The 26695-nt window shown below is 36.6% G+C and overlaps 1 protein-coding gene and 1 non-coding gene across 2 annotated transcripts in view; one reads left to right on the top strand and one right to left on the bottom strand.

The window, feature by feature from the left end:
- Positions 1-11374: 11374 nt before the first annotated feature.
- TRNAV-CAC (transfer RNA valine (anticodon CAC)) lies at positions 11375-11447 on the top strand. The gene has a single exon. It is a non-coding gene; the product is annotated as a tRNA-Val (tRNA).
- Positions 11448-20045: 8598 nt separating this feature from the next.
- LOC114357814 (synaptotagmin-6) overlaps positions 20046-26695 on the bottom strand; it is a 117059-nt gene continuing 110409 nt past the window's right edge. Inside the window, exons 10-12 of the mRNA XM_028311600.1 lie at positions 24811-24931; positions 22883-23054; positions 20046-20250 (exon numbers count right to left, since the gene is read on the bottom strand). Of these exons, the coding sequence (XP_028167401.1) occupies positions 20046-20250; positions 22883-23054; positions 24811-24931 (498 nt within the window). The remainder of the gene's footprint in view (positions 20251-22882; positions 23055-24810; positions 24932-26695) is intronic.

The raw sequence follows: 26695 nt of genomic DNA, 5'->3' as shown, positions 1-26695 counted from the left end.
CCTTTCTCTTTGTACTGTTCACTGTTTCTTCTCAACACTGGTCCCTGGACCAGTTGCAGTATAGGCAAGTACTGAGCGAGTGAGGTGTCACTAGCAGCAACACTGTGATAAAAAGAGATTCGTGATGCCATCGCCGTCACGTCAAACAGAACAGTTTTTTGCAACTATTTGACAGTTCAGAGGCACTTAGTGGCACGCTGAAAATGTGAACTGTGAGATATTTTCAGATTTTACGTGAATTAGATCATGGATGTTTATGAGAAATAGTGCTTCAGAAACGTGGTGACTGGTTCAGTTATTGATTTATTGTACAAAACAGTGAAATAATCCTGACACATGCATAATATCCAGTGTCATCCAAAATCGGTTTTGTTTGACAGCTCGTGGTTGTTGCTCTATTCCTAAGGAATAGGAAAGGTATAAAACGAAATGTCATTTGTTTCTCATTACTCATAGGGTTAATTACTACTCACTTGTGAGTGTGTGTGTGTGTGTAGGTCTTTATGAATTTGTTTCGCACAATGCTGGAATGAGTTTCATAACAAACTTTCTATTGTAGCGGAGTGTAGACGCTTAAAGGTGAGCTCATATTGAAACTATATTGTTGGATTAAAATTGCGAATGTAATCCTTAAACGAGAATTTATAATGGCGAGACTTTATGGGGTCTCAGAATGAAACAATCTTTAATTTCATTATTTGCCTACCTTATCTAGGTAGGTACCTTATAAAAATAACTTTTGGCATACTTTAAAACTTAATTTCGTCGCTTAAAGAAGTAACTTTTAAAAGTATTGTTTTTTTTTTTTGATAAAGTGAGAAGAAGCGCTGTACATTATACAGACAAAAAAAGACGTAGCATGGGCAGGCCTCCCACTAGGTGGACCAACGATCTGGTGAAGGTCGCGGGAGGCGCCTGGATGCGAATGGCGCAGGACCGGTCTTTGTGGAAATCCTTGGGGGAGGCCTTTGTCCAGCAGTGGACGTCTTTCGACTGAAACGAACGAACGAACGAAAAAAATAAAACCGACTTCAAAAAACCTACACTAAAAAGTAGAAAAATAATTACTAATTACCTACTTATTTATTAGGTATACCATGATTGATACTTCTGGAGTCGGTGCCAAGATTATGAAACATGTAAAGTTTGCCTGCACCGACTCCAAAAGTATCAATCATGGTATACCTACTACATAAATATTAATAATTCGTCCTAATAAATAAGTAGGTAATAAGTAATTATTTTTCTACTTTTTAGTGTAGGTTTTTTGAAGTCGGTTTTTTTTTTTATAAAATTTTACTTATTTCTTGCCTTTTAGTTAACTAATTATTACCTTGATGTTACCACTGAAGGTAGGCAGTACATTGAGACCATATTCTTCATGTCTAGTGTAAAATAATATTCCCTACAAAATACAGGTTACAATATAGGAAACCTAAAAAGACCTTAAACCGTCAGCCCACCTTAAAAACATGAAAGAATACAACTGTTGGTCTATTTGTACTTATAATATTTAAAAAATCATCCTACAACTCCTAAGCATTAAGGATTTGTACCTACCATGACCAGTTTTTCTTCAAATTCGCATGAAACCACCCTTTTGATAATACCTATTCAACAAAAAAATAAATCGTTCAAATTGGTTCATAATCGGCGGAGATATTGCGTATAAAAAAGTTCATCCCCAATTTTTCACCCTTGGGGGTGAAATATTTTCTTCAAATTCGCATGAAACCACCCTTTTGATAATATCTATTCAACAAAAAAATATCGTTCAANTTGGGGGTGAAATATTTTCTTCAAATTCGCATGAAACCACCCTTTTGATAATATCTATTCAACAAAAAAATAATCGTTCAAATTGGTTTATAATCGGCGGAGATATTGCGTATAAAAAAGTTCATCCCCAATTTTCCACCCTTGGGGGTTGTTTTTTTATTATTAAATTTAAATGGGACCACCCTTGAGGTATTACCTATACGCCGAAAAAAGATTTGTTCAAATCGGTTCATAATTGGCGGAGTTATCGCGTAACAAACATAGAAAAAAAAATCATACGGGTCGAATTGAGAACCTCCTCCTTTTTTTGAAGTCGGTTGAAAAGCGTGTTAAAAAGACCGAAATGTAGTCGATACCAACTTTACCTATGTATATTTCCATCGATTCATCTTCAATTTTGATTATACATCTTTGGCGCACGTCCTTAATAAAAGTCGCACTACGTTTTAAAGCCTAAATCGAATAAGATTTGCATACAATAAGTTTTCACGCGTTAATATAATCGCTGAGCCAGCTGCAATAAAGTGGAACATTAAATTTTAGGGCCATATCAAATCTTATAATAGATGTTGCATGTAAAATTAAATTGCAAAGTTTTATTTTCATGGGTAAGTGTTTTCAAGCACAAATTATTAACGCTCGTATTCACAAACATCACTATGAGGTCTCACAGTACACGTGGACGCACATTCAACGCTGTGTGTTCAATTTGCTGCTTCACTTAAGCAAGTATGGTTTGTGAAAACGAGCGTATTATTTCTCGCAGCGTTCACTGTGCTCCGCCTCTTACACTAGCGCGCAATTTTTCCACCTTGAAACTTGCGAACTGCGCTTGGCCTGTTTCATTATGAAACTTCGCGGCCTGAACCAATCATTATGACGTCAGTGTGTACGTCAGAAGCACCAGCAGAAGCTGTGTGGGTGTAAATCAATAGGCATTTCGTATTGTCTACGTTGTAGACCTGTCAGGAACAGGGATGACTGACGTGGAGATGCGTTGCGTTATTGTGCTAGATGCATGTTATTTGTAGGTACATAACTTGGTTTTCATGTTTATAAATGTACTAAGCGGCCGCCCGGGACTTCGTACGCGTGGATCCCGTTTTAACTCCTTAGGGGTGGAGTTTCGTAAAATCCGTTCTTAGCGAATGTTTACACCTTTTAAGGAACCTACCTGCCAAATTTTAAGTTTGTAGGTGTTTTAGTTTCTGAGATTTCGTGATGAGTGAGTCAGTCCCTTTAGTCCACGTTCGAAACTGAAATTTGATAACCAGCTACGAATCAGTGACCTTTCGCTTTATACAATACTAGCGGCCGCCCGTGACTTCGTGCGCGTGGACCCCGTTTTACCTCCATAGGGGTTGAATTTTGCAAAATCCCGAATTAGTGAGCAGCTATGTTCTAAAAGGAACCCCGATGCAAAATTTGAGACTCCTAGCACTTGTAGTTTTTGAGATTTCGTGATGAGTGAGCCAGCCAGTGACCTTTCGCTAAGTATTATATTTTATGCATAGATAGATTTCAGACAAAGAATTAGGGATAGTGCTTCGACCTATAAAAGCAGATGGATGGATAATCTGATCTGGTTTTATTTCTTTATATTGTGTATCTGTTAAGAGAGGTTATTAACTTATTATCTTCGTTATTAAATAAGTAAATATTTAGAAATCTATTCATATGTAGGTATCTAGATTACAAAAGAAACAAAAAAAACAAAAGGTATAAATAAGTACACAACCTTCACGCACATATCGAATGTAAAAGAGAGTACTCTGTAGGTACCTGGATCACTAAAAGCAAAGGCTTCCGGTCCAGGCAGGGTTGCTTGCTAGGCATCCGGCTATACCCGGACGTGATTTTATTTGGCCCAAACTTCCCATGGCTAGACAGACAAATCTTTATTTATTTATTTACACTTTATTGCACAAACAGGACTTAATAGTAAAAGCATTCTCCGCCAGTCAACCTTTTGGTCATGTAGAAAGCATATCTGTTTTACGCCCGTATTCACAAACGATGCTTGCTTAAGTGAAGCAGCAAATCGAACGCACAGCGCTGAATTCGTGTGTCTCCCTGTGCGTCCATGCGCACTGTGAGACCTCATATTAATGTTTGTGAATACGGGCTTTAGAGTTTACGCTTTTGACCCCAACCGAAAGACCCACTCTTTTGGCCCTAAAACATACCGGAACCACACACCTAATTTAAATATGCCACAAATAAATATTATTTCACTGAACTAATTATCCGCCTTCAAAGTTCAGCCACATAGACTTCAGGGCTTGTTTTAATAAAGACCTCGGTGTTTACAGGTTCTCTAAAAGGGCGAGTTATTCACAACTTTTCAAGCAAATAAAGGTACAAAGTACTGCATAAGCAATGTCTTTTGTTTGATTGTATTTCGACGTAAGGCCCTGTTTCCACCAAGGCAGGTGAAACTGGCGGGCTATTTCCACCAAAGCGGAGCGGACAATAGCGGAGACGAGATAAGTGAAGATGTGTGAGCTGTGCGTAGCTGTCAGCTGTCAGTCTATTGCAATCTATGAAACACGCACCGCGCCGCGCCATACCGGCGCCACTGTCAAATCTATATTTATAAAAGTGAAAAGTCACTGACGAAAGGTCACTGACTGATTGACTGACTGGCTCACCCGGGACAAACTTGACCTTGATTGGTTCGGTTTTTATGGAGGTCAAGCTGTAGATCCTGGCTACACAGGAGTTGCAGTGGTGGGAACGAGAGGTGGGAATAGTCCCGTTTGACTGACTCACTCACTCGTCACGAAATCTCAGAAACTAAAAGTGCTAGAAGTCTCAAATTTTGCATGGGGGTTCCATTTAGAACGTAGGTGCTAACTAATCACGGATTTTACGAAACTCCACCCATAAGGGGGTAAAACGGGATCCACGCGTACGAAGTCGCGGGCGGCCGCTAGTTCTATAGGAAAAATAAGTAGGTACGCCCGACTTCTCCACTCGATCCATTTCCACCGAAGCGGAGAGGAGTGAAGATGTGCAAATAATGGAATCTGATTAACTTTTAAAAGTAAACTTAAAAAGCACATACTGGCAGTCCAAAAAATCTCTAATGGCCAGGTGTAGTCGACCCCTCTAATTTGTCATTATTTATAATACTGACTTGCTAATCCTATTCCTGACATCTAATTTACATAATTTAATATATCATTATGACATTAAACTAATTTTCCCTTTTTATTTATTTAATTTTTCTTTATCATTTGTGTTTCAATGCCCTTGCGAATTGCTGCGGGGATTACCGCCGCTCTCCACTTTCGTCGGCCGCCGTCTGAAAATCAGCGTCCAGGCATTAGCTTGTGACACATGCTGAGACGGAGACCTTTTGCTGCCGCAACTCTGCTCACATTATTTCATTTTATTTTGAATGTGCATGTTAAATATTGAATTATGTAATCTTGTTGAACTATGTATGTGACTTTGTGTGCAGCAAATAAATGTTTACTTACTTACTGATTGGTTATTTAAAACACTTCTCTGCTCCGCTCCGCCTGGATGGATACCTGGCCTGGTCAGATTTACCTTCCAAATGTATGTTAGCTTTGCCTAAATTATAACGCGTGGGCAAAAGGTCAAGGTGTACGTTTTGATATTTCAAACAGAACGTGTACGTAGAATTTTGACTTTGTGGTCCATTGTCTTAGGCTTTTTAAATAAGGATTTCGTCGAAATGATTCTAAGGTCCAGGCTTCTACATTTTTAAATATACTAAGGAAAAACAAAAGAAAAATTTCGAGGTTTGCTTGGACTAATTGAATAGACTTAACAAACATTTGGCAAGTGCTGAAAAGAAGCCCTTTAACAATCTCAGTAAACCACTGCCTGCCATTTTAAAATTAGAGGAAGTATCAGTAGATGTAACATATTTTCAGCAGCAAAATGTTAACTCCTTAACTAAGTTTGTTAAAAGAATCTTTGTTGACCTGATATCAGTCTAAAAATCATAATTTCCTCCATCAGCTAGGTCTAAGTTAGATTTCCAGGTAGGATACACAAAAAGTACAATTTGTCTAAAAATAGATAATAATATCTAACAGCAACTGTAGTACTGTGACCTCCGAATTGCTAAAAACCACAAAACCCTAAAAAAGAATTAAAAAATAGTCTATTCTAGTAATTATCTGTCCAACTTAAAACAAAATCCCAATCCTTTAAAACAAAAGACTGTACACAGAAACAAAAAGCAATCAAATGGAACGCGAAAATTTAAAATCTTAAAAAAAAAGCAATCAATTCATTAATTGAAATCCGTAACTTTAAACCTGTCACGTGATCAAGAGTCAATGACTTTCAAAGTTAGGGGTCAAAAGAACCCAACATTTGGGTTTTCTCTAAGGGAAATCTTTGGCTATAACAATATACGTGGTTCTTAGGGGAAAACCTTTCTGACGTCACGTCATCGGTAGTTCCCGAGGGTGCGGATGGTTATACAATGGCTATTGAGTGGTGGACGTCATATGGGGATGACGACTCTATTCTTTATAGAGCTAGAAAACGTTTAGACATCAATACTAAAATAGATGTTTATAATAGTTTCCAGTATTTATTTTTATGGGACAGGACAGGAGGCAAACGAGCAGACGGATTACCTGGTGGTATTTAACTTCAAACTTTTTTCTAATTTATTTTATTTAATTTCTTTGCGGGGACAAACTTGACCTTCATTGGGTGGGTTTTCATTGGAGGTCAAGCTGTAGATCCTGGCTACATATTATTTGCAGCGGTGGGAACAAAATACCTACAGTAAGTATGTTATTTTCATACTTGATCAAACAAAAAGGTATGGCTATACTGCTGAAATGCAACTTAAATTTAAAAAAATATATATTGTCCCTGCAACACCTATTAACTATGTATTTTCATTGTTGATTTTATAAAAATATTCCTCTGTTCACTCTATACAATCCTAAGGTTTTTGCTAACAATTATTTTCTCGTACGTTGATTTCCTCTGTGTATCGATGCTTACTGCGTCAAAACTGTAATGTGTTTGTTTTGTCGACTGTACCACCCGCAGGTAATTTTATTTCTTTTAGTTTTGTAAACTTAAACAAAATCAACTCTGTTTGCTTTATGTAAATAAAAAATAAAATGATCATTATATTCTATCACAATTTTTTGGCACACTTACTACAAGTAACAACGGAATATGTGCTCTACTTCTCACGTAATATAACACTAAGTGGTTTTGTTAACGAGCGTTTGTTACAGTAAAATATCACCTACCTAAGGGCCAGAATGAGATGCAAGAGTTTCTGACCTACTTATGTAGCACAATGTGTTTGCATGGACGCGACTAAGGCCATGTTTACATGACCATGTACCTCAAGTTTTGACAGATAAACGTTATCGAATAATTTCATTAATGTTATCGGGACTTCGTTAATACTGTAAAAACATGTAGAGTTAAAATAATAGTTAAGTAACTGTTAAAAACGTGGAGTACAATGCCGTGTGAACAGGATCTAATGCGTGTACACTGGCCAGTTTCGTTACTGCGAAAAGCAAGTAAAAAAACAAATGCATCTTCAAAAACCATTCTCAAAATTTAAATCTATATTCGGACACTCCATGTTCCATTTTCAAATATGCGTAAGTTTTTAATGTGACGATGAGAAAATAGGCAATAAACAAATCGCTGAAAATTATGATTTCAAACCTTTTTAGTTAATTAATGAACACAGGAATGCAAACTTATTTAGTTTTTTCCCCATTTCGGGTGTTAAAACTGTCCATCTTTCTAAAATTCCTAAAAAGCGGGCAATATAGACGTTATTCTAAAAGTTCCTCCAACGCAACCTTCATGGAACCTTTTTAACGGCCCTTGAAAGATGATATCCTACTCCGATACCGCTAGTGCTTTGATGTATTTGCAAAGGGGTAACTGTAGACTTTCCAAATTGAGGCCCTTTAGTTGGGTAGGTTACCTACGGGAAATTGGAGTGTATTTTTATAGCACAATTTTTATGCTTAGTCTAGATTAGATTATTCTTGTGAGACATTGAAAAGTTAAATAATTGAACATCAACTACAATTAGTGTAATGCAAAAAGTCTCAACTTTGATTATGAGAAAATTCATTTTATGTAATAGGAAAACTGTGGGTTAGAGTCAAATATTATGATAATGTTATTTAGTGTTTGATAGCCCATTTGTCGAGGAAAGCTATAGGCTTAATAAAACTAGCGGCTCCCTGCGATTTTGTGCGCGTGGATCCCGTTTTACCCCCTTTGGAGTTGAATTTTGCAAAATCTCGTCTTAGTGAGCACCTACGTTCTAAAAGGAACCCCCCATACAAAATTTGACACTCCTAGTACTTGTAGTTTCTGAGATTTCGTGATGAGTGAGTCAGTCAATCAGTGACCTTTCGCTTTTATAGATATAGATAAAGTCTTTAATGACATAATGTAAAATTCTTATGAGTAATAGAGTTCTTTAACCGTAGTTTAACATGCACCAACCATATTTTGAGTGTATCAGCTTTTTACTGACTTAATCTTAGTACGGCGACCTGTATACCCGCTCGGTGAGTTCTAGCGGTTAATGTCACTCACACCCATTGACTACTGGCGTAGCCGCGCGGCCATGTATGAAATTGTGCATGACGCAAACCGGGCTTTGTCTGCCTTTGAGGGTAGTTCATTGACAAATATCGCTTAAATGGAGTAATTTAGAACTTTAACTTTAAGATATTATTAAAAAATTGCACTACTATGAATCAAAATATGTAGAAAAATTCAAACACTACATAAATTAAAATGGTTTGAAAGAATCATTTACACGTAGGTACTCATTCTTGCGTTGAAACTAACTCTCGGCAAGCGTCAGAACAATGATGAACCAATTACCTTGATGACAGAGGTTGGGTGAAAATATCAAAAGATTGGTCTTTGAGGCTTCTTATAGACACGATGATGAGCTTTTATTATTATATTTGTCAGTAATCTAGCAGGAACCTACCATAAATAACGTCTTGATAACATAAGGACAATCAGGCGACGACGTCAGAAATTGCACAAACACTAGCATTGGCGCCACGTTCCAATATTGGCTTGTTTGCACGTCTGTTTGCACCAATATATACCGCCAATTTTGCTTACAAATAAAGCCAAATCATTGATCCTGAGTTGTTTATGTAGAGTTAGTAATCCTATCGTTACACTAAATTATAAACAACTTGAAAAAATTTAACTGCCTAAGGCGGGAATGGAACCGACCTTTCGCTTGTTCCTAACGTTGATTGCAAAGGGAAGTAACGATGTATCTGAGATACTAATCCCATCCTCGTTCCCACCCACTGCAAACGTAGTCAGAATCAACTACCTACTTATTACTAAGGCTATGGCTAACCTTATCTTAACCATCCGGTTGACCGTACCTAGCCGGTGTTTTTAAGTATGGAGTTTGACAGACTTTATTTATGCCGGACAAGGCAGTTATTTGACTTACTTGCTGTTAAACTGTTAAGTAAGATGCAGTCTAGGATGGTACATATGGTACGGTATGGTACATGGTTTTGACGTTTGTTAAAGTTAAAGTACAGATGATGCAACTCAGCCTAAATATCCTAAGTAACCACCCTATGCGTCCATGCGCACTGTGAGACCTCATAGTAATGTTTGTAAATACGGGTGTAAGTTAGTTCAACATTGTTTGAGTCGCTTCTGCGCTTATAATAGGCGGATATACACTTTAATTATGTTTCGGGGATGGGCACTTAATTGACAACACGCGCCTGTATGACTCACAGTGATGTCGACAAAAATGTACAAGTTATCCAAGTAATACTTACCGAAGCAAGTAGACCTACTGTTAGACAAGTTGTTCAACCAAAAATGTAATAATAATAATAATATCCTTGGACATTTTACACTACGCTTCTAGTCCCAAACTAAGCAAAGCTTGTACTATGGGTACTAGACAACGGATATAAACATAGTACTTAAATACTTTACTTTTTGTAAATACATACTTATTATACATAGAAAACACCCAGTCCAATACAAACAAATATGAAATATGAAATAAAGCTAATACATAGTAATGTAAGTTTAAAATGACAACATAATACCTTATGTTGAAATATAGTGCACTAGCTTTCTGCCAGCGGCTTCGCCCGCGTGAAATTTTGTCTGTCACAGAAAAAAATAATCGCGCGCGTCCCTGTTTCAAAAACCGGGATATAAATCTATCTCTATGCCAAATTTCATCAAAATCAGTTCAGTGGTTTAGGCGTAAAAAAAAGACAGACAGACAGTTACTTTCACATTTATAATATTATAGTATAGATTCTTAATAATACCTAACAATACACCTACAATACTTCCTAATATTAATTCGTTCGTTTATTATGCGAGTCTTACTGACCAATAAAAGTATTTTCGGATTGATAACCCACTAAAAGTTTACTACCTCATTACAGGTGTTTATTGTTTTTCTATATCATACTTACGTACATAATGTAACACAGCCTATATACACAAAACTAGCGGCCGTCCGCGACTTCGTACGCGTGGATCGCGTTTTACCCCCTTATAAATAATATTTAAAAATTCAATCCAGTGACTTGGCCCGTGGGCCAAGCTAAAACTGGGCTCATTCACACATTTTAGCTCGGTCCATGGATTGAATTTTTAAATATTTGACCGTGGACCAAGCTAAAAGTGGGCCAAGTCGCCGGAAGACTTCTTTGTACGTACATTTTCTTCTGTTCCTATCTATTTTGTGCCATATCCCGGAGCTCGTTAGGGCTCCTCTGGTGACACAGGAGTGCTCATTATAACGAGGCCTTGTGGGGAGTCACACGATAATAATTTGCACTGGATATGAGGAAAACAGGGAGATGTGTATGATAAACATTATAACATAACTCAATACTGAATACTTACTTTATTATTCTTAACTATCACTACATAGTAAAAACAAAGTCGCTTTCCGCTGCTGCTTGGATCTTTTAAACTACGCAACGGATTTTGATGCGATTTTTTTTAATAAATTATAGAGTGATTCAAGACGAAGGTTTATATGTATACTTGGCACCCGTGCGAAACCGGGGCAGGTCTCTAGTTATTAATAAACAAGAGTAGTAGAATACAATAATTTAGGGTTTTGGACCTGTGCAATTTATATCCTTGAACATTATACAGTGCGACATTCACGCCCGTATTCACAAACATTACCATGATGTCTCACTTTGCGCGTGGACGCACAGGGTCACGCACGAACAAATCGCAGAGCTCTATTTAATGCTGTGCGTTCAATTTGCTGTTTCACTTAAGCAAGCATCGTTTGTGAATACGGGTGTAAGTTTCAATTTTAGCAAAGCATGAACGGGTACTAGACTATGCATAATTTTATAGAAACTAAAATTCCATTAGTTTAGAGAACACAAACAAGTAGGCCGACGTTGAATCATTATCTTAATTATCATTATACATAAATTATATCACTATAATTTAGCATTGCAGCATCATAAGCAAGTTTATTATGTGGCTCAACTCGATAAGTGAAAGGTAGCCCCGATTAAAGCTACTGAGTACCAATTTGCTCCAGTTTAAATAAGTTTCCGTAGTGTAGCGGTTATCACGTGTGCTTCACACGCACAAGGTCCCCGGTTCGATCCCGGGCGGAAACAGTTGTTTTTTATACTTTTTTTATTTCTACTACTACTACGAACCTATTGTACTAATACTTTTCTACTGTCATACTGGATTATCGTAAATATAGATATTAGAAAATAGTACGTACGTACTCGCCTTCGAGTAAATTTTGATTTCATTTCAAATCAAAACCGAAATCAATTAAAAAAGAAAACAAAATCTACTCAATCGAAGCTACAGAAAAATGATAGTAAGGTAAAAAAATCTTAATAACAACCTCCTCCTTTTTTGAAGTCGGTTAAAAAAGCAATGACTTTTTCTCGAACGATTCCAAATACTGAAAGAAAAAGGCGATTTTCTGTTGACCCACGTAGCAAAAGTTGGGGAAAAGGTCGGTGTCGGATTTAATTTGAAAGGATAAACTTTGGACATTTGTTTTTAAGTCAGTTCGAAACGATTTTTTGTAATATATTTGAGGAGCAATTTTCTAAACTCTATCCCTCATATTCTTCTTAAATATTTATCGAGAAAGATTAACGAAAGAAAAAAAATCCAGCTAATCCAATTTAACTTTAAGCTTGTGTCATTAATCAATCCTGCAATTTTTTTAACTAGAAAAAATGTATTGTCTTTGGGTAGGTACCTATTGAATACACGAAATTGAATTTTATTTAGCTCAAGACCTTAGTCCTTTCAATTCATTACTCGATTTATTAATAATTGATCAAAATATTGAAATAGGTGTATATGAGTTAGCTAGCGGCCGCCCGCGACTTCGTACGCGTTTTACCCCCTTAGGAGTGGAGTTTCGTAAAATCCTTTCTTAGCGGATGCCTACGTCATAACATCTACCTGCAAGCCAAATTTCAGTCCGATCCGTCCAGTGGTTTGGGCTGTGCGTTGATAGATCTCTATGTCAGTCAGTCACCTTTGAGTTATATATGTATATTTAGATAGATATGTATACTAATGTAAATTTTACATTACGCAACATAATTTAAGCACGTCATATCATATCAAATGAGGTTCCCAAAAGCCTAACTAATTATCTAACACAGATAACTTAGGCTTATTATGACACAACCTATTAATAGCAAATGTTCACCATACTATCCAAGAGTTCTTGTATTAGTAATGTAATATGTATAGTTCCAGGAACGCCAAACAGTTTGGAGAGTTATAGCTATTCCTGCCTCTCGTTCCCACCACCGCTACTCCTGTGTAGCCAGGATCTACAGCTTGTCCGCCAATAAAACCCAACCAGTGAAGGTCAAGTTTGTCCCGGGGGCAAGTTAAACTGTCATTGGACCCACAACGAAATTAATCAGAAGAACATAGGAGTAGTTCGATTCGCTAGTTCTGCAATACAATCGCGCTGAAAACAGCCAAACATAATCCCTTTCAAAAAGGATCAAATGTTACCATCGAACGTTATACCAATTAGCAAGAATTACTAGGAACAGGCGGGACTCGCTAACTAATCGTAATCTGGCTAAAGGATTAGGTTGGATCGTGCCCGATTTAGGAAGCATCGGTTGTGTAACATGCTAGTAATACAGGGTGTTAGAAAGCTGACTGCTATTTTGTGTGTGGTTATTTAGAAAGAAAGCAATATTTAAAATTATGTGATAATTTGTAAAAATCGATTTTATTTTAGGTACCTATTTAGTTATTTTAATTACTGATTACATTTAAATAATATAAAGGGATACAAATAGGGTCATATTCAACAATGTATTTTTTCTTCATTGAATGTACGAGTATAGTTGTTGCAATTCACGAAGGCGAGTGAGCTTCACATATGTGGTGGCTCGCTACTGTTCGTTTTTCAAAAGTTTTGATAGACATTACACTATCGTTATGTGCATGTACAGTCGCGGAATGAAAAGGTTCGTCACCTTAGTGTCGGTTTTCGCTTGCAATAGGTACTGTAAGAGTCAAACCTGCCAACATAACCGTGCAAGAAACAGTGCTGCTAACATTTAATTAAAATTATGACGTTTGCTAACGAATAAGGTTTTGCTTGTTTAATTTTCTATCCCATCAGTGCAATGTTACAAAACGTAGTTTTTTTTATTTAATAAAAAATGGCAGGTTGAACAAACAAGAAGGTTTTAGTTTATCAATCATAATAATCTTGACAAGATAAATCTTCAAACAACTTTGATCTGAATAATTTTGAACTTTACTGACGAACAGTTAAAGATTATTTTCTCTAACTCGAGATTATTCTGTAACATAGTTTCAAAAGGTAATATGTGCTCGCAATTCGTTGAAGGAATCAATTTGAAAACTGACGAACCTTTTCATTCCGTGACTGTACGTACACGCAAGTAAGGCGATTATCACACTGTACCGGGCTCCGCCGCGGTACGCGGGACGACAGATTTAATCATTATATGCAAGTACCTCAATTTGTATAGAAAACACGCGCGGCACAACAACACACTGACAACGCGTTTGCGCGCGGGATTCGTTATATGTCGCCACGCGGACCGCGGCGGAGCGCGGTGCAGTGTGATAATCGCCTGAAGCTCACTCGCCTTTGTGAGTTGCAAGAACTAATTATTGTACTTATCCTAAATCTTTCTTTGTTACAGGTATGTGTTTCCAGCTACTGGGGTAATTTTACCTGTATTTTACCATTCGTAAGAAAGTCACATTACATATAAATGCTCTAGTCCATACTCACTTTAAGAGTAGGCGCACACCGTTGATTTTTAGTCGGCCGATAGTTGTGCCCGATTTTAAATTGTATGAAGAATCGGCCAAATCGAATCGGCGTAGTGTGCGCACTCCCATACATGCCCATACTGATCAACTGCCCGACTAAACTATCGGCCGACGAAAAATCAACGCTGTGCGCCTACTCTAAGACGTCTTTCGGATCGATTGTGGTGTGTGGTGCGTTTTCTATGTGGCAGACATTACAAGGTAGATCGATAGAGGTACTTACCATAGAGATACTGAGTTCGAAACTCAGTGTCGCATTAGAAATTCACACACACAAAGTAATCAAAAGTGCTCATTATCCACTGCAGTATCAGTAGGTACTCAACGTTCGAATAATCTTTAGTACATACTATGCAAGCAATGTAAACTGTTTACATTAAGACGTCGCTGCTGTCATCATTGCTGTCACGAGCAATGTGTTCTGTTTTTGGACATATTGCTGCGACACCGGCCTGCCCCCTTCACATCTCCCTTTAGTTTCTGTGATCCTTACATAACAAACCTCTGATTTTCACCCATATAAGTAGTAGTTAGGTAGGAGCCGTCTCACATCTTAAATAAACCGCACACCCTTAGCCAAGCAATGTGTTTTTACCCAACAACACCAGAAGGAGGGTTCGTTCGTTCGTTCGTTCGTTTCAGCCAAATGACGTCCACTGCTGGACAAAGGCCTCCTCCAAGGTTTTCCACAATGCACGGTCCTGCGCTGCCCGCATCCAGGCTCTTCACGCGACCTTTACGAGATCGTCGGTCCACCTAGTAGGAGGCTAGAAGGAGGGTTATGTTTTTAAAATTAATCAGATAAATCAAAGAGCAATATTAAAAAAGTCAACATTTTATTCATAAACGGTATAAGCACTTACATTGACTTAAACGATACAGTTATAGTATAAAGACTTAAGTATTTAGGTACGACCAGTATCCTAGTCCCATACAAAAATATTACATCTCATGCAAACAACTTGTACTGTCATTAACCTCTCAAATTTGGAATGATACTGAGATTCGTACTACTTTCTAATTTACCAACATACATACATATACTCTTACTCGTACATACAAAAGGTATCAGTGATATTAAGCAATTTATGTATGAAATAAAAAAATAAAAAGTCAAAAAACATTTACAATCCTTCGAAAATTGGACTGAAATCAATTGAAAAACCGTTTTGTGTCGTAAAATAGAGCAAAAAACTTACTATAAAAATAATAAAAACCGTTCAGTCCAACTTCAGAAATGAAAGAAAACATTGCATCGAAAAGTAATATCATAACGAATCAAAGACTGAGTAGCAAATATTTGTGCCTTTATAACAGATTTTTACATTTAATTGATCACTAACACGTTACAATGAAGATTTTTAAAACAAATTAACTAAGCAAAATATCATTAATTAACTTAGAATTTGAAATGCCAACTGAAAATCATTGAAACTCTAAACAAACATAAATAATAACATGAGGAAAATCTTTAAATACATCCCAATCCACACTTAGAAATAGAAATACATAGTAGTGTAGTGTAGATCTACCACAAAGTATGTTAGGAAGTACATAGCAACACACAGTGAAGGAAATTAACATAGAATAATATTCCTACCTTCCTTCAAAACAGATCTAGTATAAACATCACTGAAATGATGGAAAGTATCAGACATTTTGCAATGTCAAGACAAGTTTTAAATAAACAACTAGAAAAATCGAACTGCCTAAGGCGGGACTCGAACCAGTTCAAGACGACAAAAAGAACGACAAGTTCCTATCTCAAGAAAAAAAACATAAATATACATTACCCTAGCTACTGCCCGCGACTTAGACTGCGTGGAATAGTTACTTTGGGCTAGTAATGATATGTAGCCCATAGTCTTCTTGATAAATGAGCTATCTAACACTGAAAGAATTTTACAAATCGGACCAGTCGTTCCTGAGAGAGTTTAAGCAAACAAAAAACTCTTCAGCTTTATATTATTAGTATAGTATAGATGTATCATTTTGCTTGCATTTAAACGTATCATGCAATGGTAATACAGCGCGAGATTTATTTTAATTGCCTCACATACAAAGGCTTTTAAAACCTATAATCGTTCGTTATTCCATGTTATTTTCCATTCACTGAAAAACACCAATACGATCTGTCAGTCATCATTAAACTTAGCAATAGTTGTTCAGTCAAAAGTAATGATTCATTCATTCTTTTTGAACAATAATGATATAATTTTAAATTACATTCTCAAATAATAATTCGTAGTAAAAATTTATCAATGAGTATAATGTCAAGAATATATTTACCAGTAGAGTTATATTTATATTTTTATAGTTTATTATATGAGAGTATATAAAATCAATAGTGGAGTTAATATAATAAGAAATGCTGTAACAAGTTTTATTATTACTAAAAACATTTTTTTTACATTTACTGCTTCATTATTTCTAAAAAGAAATCACCCTTTGTGATTTCCAGATTAATATCGAAAAACATTATTTCACATTTTCTGTGTCTTGTAACAAGGATTTATCGTAAAATTCTGTAATATTTTATATTCTTAAAATGTATAGTTTTATTTAAAAAGATTTGACAACATTCAGTTAGTATCTTGAGAATAATAGATTTTTTAAAGTAATACTTACGTCTTTTTTGCTATTTTGTGTCAAAAGTATAAACAAATATGATTGGGAATAAAAACAAGTAAGTCATATTCAAATTTAACCTAGCAGGTATATGTATTTTTAAATTCAATTTAGCGAAGTTATCAAGAAACTAATACAACGTCAGAAAAAGGACTAAGGAGTTAATTCTGAGGAGGGTTTATTTACAGTAAAATCTAAGTTTAGTTAAGAACTCAAATAATTCCAATTAATCCCAACACAATGTTTGTATGCATATCTTGTCTGCATTGCAATTTTAGGGGAATGTTAATTATTGTTTATTTGTTTACATTTTTGACAAAATAAATAGACTACAAGTATTAAAATGATATTTCAACAATCTTATTTTTAAAATTGTCTTCATTTGAGTAGATTACGACAAATATTTTTTTTACAATACAATATTAATTTTTAACACGATTTAAAGCTTCGATTTCATCTTACATAAACTGTCATATACATAACAAAGTTGTTTTACTGTGCATAATTTTATTAAAATATCTTTTTTTCATTGAAAATGCAGATTTAACTTCTTTCATGAATATATTCCATCTACATTATTGTCCGACACTGAAATAGTAAACGCTCCATTTTTCAACAAATTTTAATATAGTTAGTATTGTGCAATATTGGAAACAATATTATTATCATTACAAGTGATATCAAGTATATTTGATATGATATTCCTTTGAAGATAAAGTTTATCTAAATATAATAAACGACTTAAGTCAATATCCATAATTATCTTAACAACTACTTTAAAAGACCACGAATATACAACATTCACGATATTTCAATATAATAATGTATGTACATGACGCGTTCAAGTCTTAAATTTGAAATGTGCGTTTAGATAATATATAAACATTGTATAAATATGTATAGAAGTAATAGTATACAGTCAAGGTTCTAACTAAGTCAGATACGACTAGAAGTGGAACGTAATTAATACAGACGTATAAAAGTGTAGAAGGGAATGGCAATGATTCGTGACAACTTATATCTAAATATAAATATCAAGGGTCTACGGCTACTAATCTTTCGATATTTGGTGAACTAATCCAGTAACATTTCAAGCTTTAAATTCTTTTTCTACTTATACAGACATGTCTAAATCTATCTCTCTACATCCATTATCACTTGACATTCAGTATCTACTATAAATGGACATACAACCATTATACCTAAACGTTTGGCATCGCGAGATGAGCTATCTACTCATTGCTATTCAATCTCTCTAATGTCTGCCGCCATCTTATCTTCAGGATCTTAATGTCAGTCGTTTGGTTAAGTTCCCTTCATCTGAAAAGAACGATACAGTGTAAGTCTAAAGTTCTTACTACAGTGTACCTACCATGAGTTTATGATAAGTTTGCTCGCTAGCGAGTACGTCAAAAATCTCTATGAAGATTTTGTTTCTTGAAAGTAGCCGCTAGGGGCGCTGAACAATATGTCATACAAGTAATGTATTTTTTTTACGCAGTCGCTAGCGAGCACATCATCATCATCAACAGCCCTTTACAGTCCACTGCTGGACTATGAGCCTCCTCCACTATAGTGGAGGGTTTTGCCATAATCTCCACGCTTGGCAGGCGGGTTGGAGATCGCAGTTTAAAAGATTGATGTTTTTCAGAGAGCGCTGCTGCCCATTCTCTGTTTGATGTGTAGTCCCTAAGTCGCCTCTTACGATACCCGCGGGAAGAGTAGGGGTTGGTGACAAATGTATTCTACTCTGCCGTCACCACACGGCTAGCGAGCACACCTAACGTAAACTCATGGTAAGCACACTGGTCTAGCTCTTTACTCAGTCACTACGTGTACCTCTAGTAGGAAAAACTTTCGAGTTCGTTTCGTTGCGTATTCAAAGTGTCATCGAAAAATTTTGTATGAAAAATTAAACAGCGCCCCCTATATTATAGCCGCCCCAGGGGGCGCTGTTTAATTTTTCATACAAAATTTTTCGATGACACTTTGAATACGCAACGAAACGAACTCGAAAGTTTTTCCTACTAGAGGTACTGAGGTATGGGAGCGGCACGGGAGGGAGTTTTTGTAACGTCAAACGTCAGCGAGACTTCAGATCTTCAGATTATAATAATAATAAATCTTTGGACAATTTCTCACAGCGCCAGCTAGCCCCAAAGTAAGCAACTTAATGCTTGTGTTATGGGTGCTAGCTTAACGGATATACTACTTATATACTTCTTTTTTTTTTTAAATACATAAATATTATACATAGTCACACCCAGACCCGTCACAGAAATTAAAATTCATCATTTCAATTTCTGCCCGGCCGGGAATCGAACCCGGGACCTCTCGGCATAGTAGTCCGTTCTGAACCACTACACCAAACGGCCGACAAATGTTCTGTCACATTACTATGTCAATGTCACCCCTCCCGTGCTCCTTCGTACCTCAAGCTCTAAGTTAAGCGTATACCTATAATTATATTTACAGTATTTTCTGTAGTGAATAGGCTTACTAAAAATTCAATTAGAAAAGATTTTCAGCTTTCATAAATCACGTTGACCTTAAAAAATTATAAAGTGCTGCTCATAAAATAAAATTGTCATTCTAACACTAAGGTAAACTTTTAAATCAGCTCTAAAGTCAACGGGTTTATTAATTAATTTTGCGAAGGAAATTACAAACTCAAACACCAGCCTCATTTGGTTAATAAAACGCAGGTGAAACCTTCCAAAGATGGATTAACATGACCCAGAATTTAGTGAAGAGATTACGGATTTAACAATTAACATTTAAGGTTAAAAGTTAAGAGGATAAAAAGTTTATAGAACGCCCTAAAGCCAAGAATAGCGGTTGTAATCTGCTAAATTAGAAGAAAAGAAGCCCTCCGAAAATAACTCCCACGTACTGTTACGTTCACTAAGGATGGTTTAGCTAAGAAATAAAAAGATTTCACATGACCCAGTTTTACGAACGGTTCCATTATTTTACTCTCACGCCCGTATTCAGAAACATTACTATGAGGTCTCACAGTACGCGTGGACGCACAGGGTGGCACACAAACCAATTACAGAGCTCTATTCAACGTTGTGCGTTCCATTTGCTGCTTCACTTAAGCAAGCATCGTTTGTGAATACGGGCGTCAAACTCTGAAATGAAAAAATTAACAGTTTGATTGATTATTGTTTTATCAGGCCCTGGTCTCTGACGATCGTTATGATGGACAGTCAGCTTGGGTTCATTGGACGAAATTCTACGTGCTCGGCGACCGGACTTTAGGATTAATCTTACCTTCCATTTAGACAACTGAGCCCGGAGTTCTGCTGGGTATTGTTTGGCAGCGTGACATTGGCAGGGGGGCTTTTGTTCAGCGGGTACCACTGGGCGACTGGTTTGCGAGGGTTGTCCAGCATCTCTAGCCAATGGTCGCGGCCGATGCCGATCAGAGTGGAACCGATGGCTGTGCAGCCGATCAGCTCGTTGGGTCCGATCCTTGAGGAAAAAAGGTGGTTAGGAAAAAATATAGAATCGAGCTAAGAGTACGAGCTGTCAATTTTAGGGGTGGCAATCAATCGCGCAAAGGTATGTCTTACTTCACAGTGCACTACATTTAACTGTACTCGAGACCACTCTAGGTTATCAATTTATTGGAAATAAATAACTTTGCTTTATAATATTGGACCATAGCGTATAGCATTAAGCTCTCTTGTGCCCTTTGACGCTCTGTAAAATTTGATCCATGTTTTAATTACTTTCAGCAGTAAGCGTTCATAAAACATTAGAATTTAATCAAATCAAATTATGTAATCTATCTTTAATTTAAGTTATTTATAGCCGTTATTACTGTATCAAAGCTATTGAATCAGGTCATCGCCCACTCTATTTGAACTACCCTCGTAAACAATGAATTCTGTAAACAATTCGAGTTACGTCGTTAATGACTTACGCCCGTATTCACAAACGTTACAATGAGGTCTCACAGTGCGCGTGGGCGAACAGGCTGACACACAGAGCTCTATTCAACGCTGTGCGTTCGATTTGCTGCTTCAGTTAAGCAGTATCGTTTGTGAAAACGGGCGTTTCAAAGGATGATGGGCACTTTTCTATGGAATCTGGGCGTAAAACCAACAGAAATGTAACTACTATTATTTGTTAGGACTTAATATCAGAAATGTATTTTCATATAAATAACTATCAAAAACTCCCGGGTTTGCTTGGAAATTTACATAATGTGTAATAGTAATAGATTGTGGAAAACCTTGGGGGAGGCCTTTGTCCAGCAGTGGACGTCATTTGGCTGAAAAGGAGCCTAATAGATGCTGTATTGCACAAACAAAAAATATTTTTAATTAATATACTTATCTACTTACATTTTAAATACATTATAAGTTATTTATCCATTATTATGTCCAACAGTTCAGGAGTGGGGCCAACAAATGGTATATTTAAACCATGTTCTACATTATAAGCGTAGGACCATACCTAGGTACCGTTTAGAGAAATGACATGAACACAGTCATGTTTCAATGGGATTTCTCCCAGTTAAGTTGTAGTGTTGTCGCATAATCGATCACGGATCGATTATTAATCGACATTGCCAAATAACGATTTATCGATTAACAATTCGATTAATCGATTTTATTGATTACCATCATTACTATTATTTTTGATTGTTAATTCAATTCCTTATTTTCAGCAATATAATCGATTATTATTATTGCAATTGAATAATCGATTATGATTTATTCGGTATACATACTTACTAAATCGATAGAATCGATATTAAGATATGATACAATACTCTCAATATATCGATAAGCTTTTATCGATATATCAATTAGATTGCTTAATCTAATTGACCTAATACTATTTTTATTACCCTAATGTGATGTGAAATACTATGGAAACTTTGCATATTCAACGACCTCTATCTCCGTATCCCCGCGTATTTCAGGATTGTTGTCATACTATGAAATGAAAAGTACTAGTATTAAGCTTTAATTTAGTATACTTTTTGTTTCTGTTGGTTTAACGCCCAATATGCCCATCATCCTTTGATTATTCTATCTTAAATAGGGCGACGATACAAATTGAACATTCCACTGTTAAAATTAAATAACTCGAGTTTTGCGTGGGCGACTCAATATCTAGTTCGATACTCACCACGTGATAAAGTTATCAAACTAAATGGCACTTCCAAGAAAGCGGGTTATTGTTTAAGTTGCTATTATTAAACCAAAATATATTCTAATAGAAAATACAGCCTTCAGAATAAGACTAAATGTATATTTTACTACCTAAGCAACTGTACAAGACATACCTACTTAACTTGCCCAAAAACTTTTAAGGGCGTATTAGAGAACATAAAATTCGATTTAATATCAAGCAAACTTTGTTGAGGCGGTTGATTTGTTGAATTTAAAGATTGAGTTTTTAATAATATGACAACTACCTGTGCCCGTGACTTCGTTCACGTGAAAATTGTTTGAATAATATTTCCCTTTTTTGTAACATTTTTTTTACTGCTCCGCCTCTATTCGTTTTAGCTATTAAAGAAATGATCATTTGAATTATGGTCTTGATAAAAGGCCTGAAAGCCTGTGCTTTGCACACAAATGCGTTGCGGCGCCGCACCGCAAAGATTTCGCGTATCACCACAGAATAATTATAATTATTACGTATAGAAGGTTTACTTCGCGAAGGTATTTAAAAAAATGTATGCTCAATGTCATAAACGACATAGTGTAATTTAGATTGTCTCAAGTCAAGCACCATTTTGTTGACAAACGTCAGTGATCGGTCCTGCGCCGAAGCCATAGGATAGACTTTGGTAAAATGATGTGTGACGTGAGGTGCCAAACTGCAGAAAATGGCGGAGGAAATACATGATTAAGCATGAATTATCATGAATATTAATTTTATTCCATCATACACTCAATGCTCGCTCGTATGTGAGTGAGGCCTTGTCGAATAGTAATCCTGTAGGGTGCCATAGTGCTTGTTTTGTTTTCGATGTAAACTCGCGGAGATGAACAGGCCTGATATCACGCGACGTTCACCGCTCATGTGCACGCCACAGATACACTGCCCCGCTACATGCTTTGGCTCTAAGAACTAAACTCACCTGTCATAATCGATGACTTTGACAAGCAGCGTGACGTCAAACACGTTGTCAGCCGGCAGGTCGAAGACCAGCGCCTCGTTGTACACCGGACTGAGGGTGTTCTTCTTGACGGTCGTCTTCTTCTTCTTGATGCGCTTGCCTTGGCAGATGAGGCAGATCTTCACGTACGGATCTAGACAACAATTTAATCTATAGTAAAAATGAAACCCGTTTTCCGTTGTCACGACATAACATGAAAACGGCTTGACCGATTTGGCTGATTTTTTTGTAGTTTTCTAATACTCTGTACAAGGTTTTTACGGAAAAAATATAAAGAAAATCTCTACGCTAAGGCGGTACGAATTTCGCCGGGTCAGCTAGTGTTTATTAAAATTTCTTAACGATTAAAGTCGCTTCTCAAACTAAATTATAAATAACTTAAAAAAATCGAACTGCCTAAGGCGGGAGTCGATACCCAGCATTAATGAAACAAACGCGATCGCAACAGCGTATTACACTTGAAAATGTCATCCAGTGTCTAGGTAGCTCAGATGGAAGAGCATTCGCCCGGCAAGCGAAAAGTCGTGGGTTCGATTCCCACCTGAAGCATTTCGATTTTTCAAGCTATTTATAACAATTTATGAGACTTTGAGAGCAGCTCTAAAAGTCAGATTTTAAAACACACGGCTATGGCTCAGAGGAGTTAGGCTGCCCAAAGAAATTATCATTTTCTTCCGCCAATTTAGTAGAACAAAGCCCAAAATTACCCATTCAAATGTAACTGAGAATGACATTTCAAATTAAATTTTTAATATCATCATCATATCACGTCACTAAATACTTTCCTAAATTAGGAAGCCCAAGATCAAAATCAAAATCAAAATTATCTTTATTTGTTTAGACTAATTAAATTAGTACTTGAAATCGTCAAATGCTCTTAAGGAGCCTATACATGTCTCATTCTTTTTTTGCCCTACCAGCGCTTCGAGACAAACATTTGGCAAGTGCTGAGAAGAAGCGCCGCAACAAACTCAGTCACCACTAAAGGCAGCAAGTATGACCCTTCTAATTTGCCAGAGGCAGAAAAATTATACTATCGCGTTTAAAGAGATTAATCAACAAATATACCAGACAAAGAAGAAGGTCAATGTACTTGGTAGACGAAATGAAAGCCTCCCTTAATCAGGTGGGGAGACAATACCCAAGATTACTGGGAGCGGGAGCGTTACAATCACCAAGGGAGGAAATTTGAATTTCATACGTACAAGACGAGTCTAAATTAGTACGAATTTCAATCTTATTTTAATTACGGGTATAAAGAACATACTAGTATTGTATTTGAAACCGAGTTAAGATTTTCAGCCTTATGACATCCACTGCTGGACAAAGGCCGCCTCCAAAGATTTCCGTAACGACCGGCCATGCGTTGAGCTACTTCCTGCAACCTTCACGTTGTCCATCAATTGAAAAATGGTGGCTTCAAATCTCGCCTGAGGCTGTTGATTTTTATTGCATCATAAAATTTTATTGCCCCTTAGGCTGCATTTCCAATAGAGATGTGCGAGGATACCTCGCCTCGGTAAATTAAGCGTTTCTATTGGTTCTTGTTCTTGTGGAAACACATCCCTCGCTACGCAGTACGCATCCTCGCACATCTCTGGTAGAAACGCAGCCTTAGGCTGGGTGGCATTCTTACTTTTTTTTTATGCACAACAAGGCAGTTATTTGACCACAATCGTACCTGATCTTAAGTGGGATGCAGTCTAGGATGGTACATATCTGCCCTGTAAGTGCCTATTCACTCTCGCCTTGAAAATTCCCGGATACTTTAACTATAACAGACGTCAAAAATCTGTCAAACTCCATCCTAAAAACACCGGTTATCGTTATAATTACGGCTAAAATTTAATCACTCAGCCTAGTGATTAAATATAAGTCATATCACCAACCTGAGGACCCATTGATGTCCATGGCCTTGAGGTTCCTGCCCTTGATGACGGTCACCGTCAGTCTGCCTGCTGTCGGCAAGTAGCAGAGTGACAGCATCAGCTCTCCAAGGTCTTTCTTCTCCTATAGAACAAACATACCGAATCAGTCATATAATAGTACCATCCACGAAGACGCGCCTCACCATTCTTCTGTTAATGTTTGAAACTGTAAAAACCTGCTTTTTAAGTACCTAACCAGAACTGGCTGTACATACATTCTATGTTTTGATAGCTATAGGTATTTGAATGTGGCTTTTAATACTGTTTGTTTATATCTGTCACTTCACTTCTCTTTCTGAAAATACACGGTCTATCTTTCATCACTCTCTTCTTTTTCTTTGAATCTTAATTCCATCAGCACTTTGCACTTCTACTAGTTCATATTGTTTCTAGTTCCTAGAGAAACATGCTAAATTACATGAATGCACTCGCACACTACAATAATGACGCTCGGATTGCAAACTCCCATCATCCTGCGCTTCCCTCGACCAAAAATTGGTGGGGCGCGTCTTCGTGGATGACACGATCTATAATACGACATATTCCTCTCTAACGTGATCCCTGAAGCAACCTTATTGACTGGTTTAATAAAAAGTAGTAACCTTATCGTATTTCTTTCAAAATCTAGATCAAAGCCTAGTCCAGAATAAATGTAGATTAATGACCTACAATCAAAAGTTTTGCCGTTGAGGGATGTTTTTAAATCTAAATTGAAGGTAGTATAGATCGTGGTGGTATTATGTAGTGCTATTTTTATTTATTTTTCGATTTTGGCAACCATGCAACCTAGCCTCTTTAGCCTGGGTTGCACCATCTTTAACTATAACAAACGTTAAACTCCATACAAAAACCCCAGTTAAAGTTTTATACATAGTTACCGTCAAAGTTAAGATGGTGCAACTCAGCCATAACGTGAATCTTGTGATATAGCGTTCTTTATACATTGTTAAACATACGAGAATACATAATAACTATTTTCATCGAAACCGGGATCTAAAGGGAGTAAAGTCAAAATGAAAAGTTGGTTCAATTTACAATAATGAAACAGAAATATTGTGTTGACAATTATTTCAACTGTTAACATCATATTAATCCATGGTCCATAGCAAACTAAAGTCTAAATTAATATTAATATCCACGTAAACTCTCAATCGAGGTGACCCTTGAGTAGCCTGAGTACAACAGCCAATCAGCTCGAAAAGTGACTTGCTAACTAAGTGATAAATAAAATGAAAAAAAAAAAAAACTGGTAACAGATGTTGAATCTGACAAAATAGTATTCTTTTTTACACCTACAGTTTTCGTTTTAAAAAATAATTATTAAAAAAAACAGTTGTTCAGCTAAACACATTTGAATATTGGGTATGCATTTTTGCGAAAGCCACTAAAAATTCTATTGTAAGTACCTACTGTATAATTTCGGAATTACCCCGTGGGTTATCTGCCCCATATGTTTATTCCCATTACATTTTATTTCCTCTATATCCTCATGACAAAACTTTTCCCTACTCTATTTAATTCTCCTTGGGTGTTTCTGATAAGAGTTGAGCTTCTTAAATATTATAACCTCTGACAAAGGTGCGAGGCCTTGAAATGCTCCCGAAGGTCCTTAAGGGAACGTAGGACAAGAAAGAGCAATATTGCCCGGGACAGCTGATAAATGACCCGTGCCCGGATACGGGTACAATGCGTATTCGACAGTTTAGGGTCAATGGAATCAGGCTATAAAATATGGGAGAGCTATTAAGGGTTAAGGAATTAACTTATTTAGAATGATTTAGCGGTTTTCTTTTGGCATTGAATTATAGGCAGGATTTATTTATCGGTAACTTTTATCGCTCCTTAA

This window comes from Ostrinia furnacalis, unplaced genomic scaffold (genome assembly GCF_004193835.3).
Source record: "Ostrinia furnacalis isolate ACB-3 unplaced genomic scaffold, ASM419383v2 OfSCF0232, whole genome shotgun sequence".
Taxonomy (NCBI): Eukaryota; Metazoa; Arthropoda; class Insecta; order Lepidoptera; family Crambidae; genus Ostrinia; species Ostrinia furnacalis.
The sequence above is the reverse complement of the archived record's forward strand: the minus strand, read 5'-3'. Positions and strand labels throughout refer to the sequence as shown.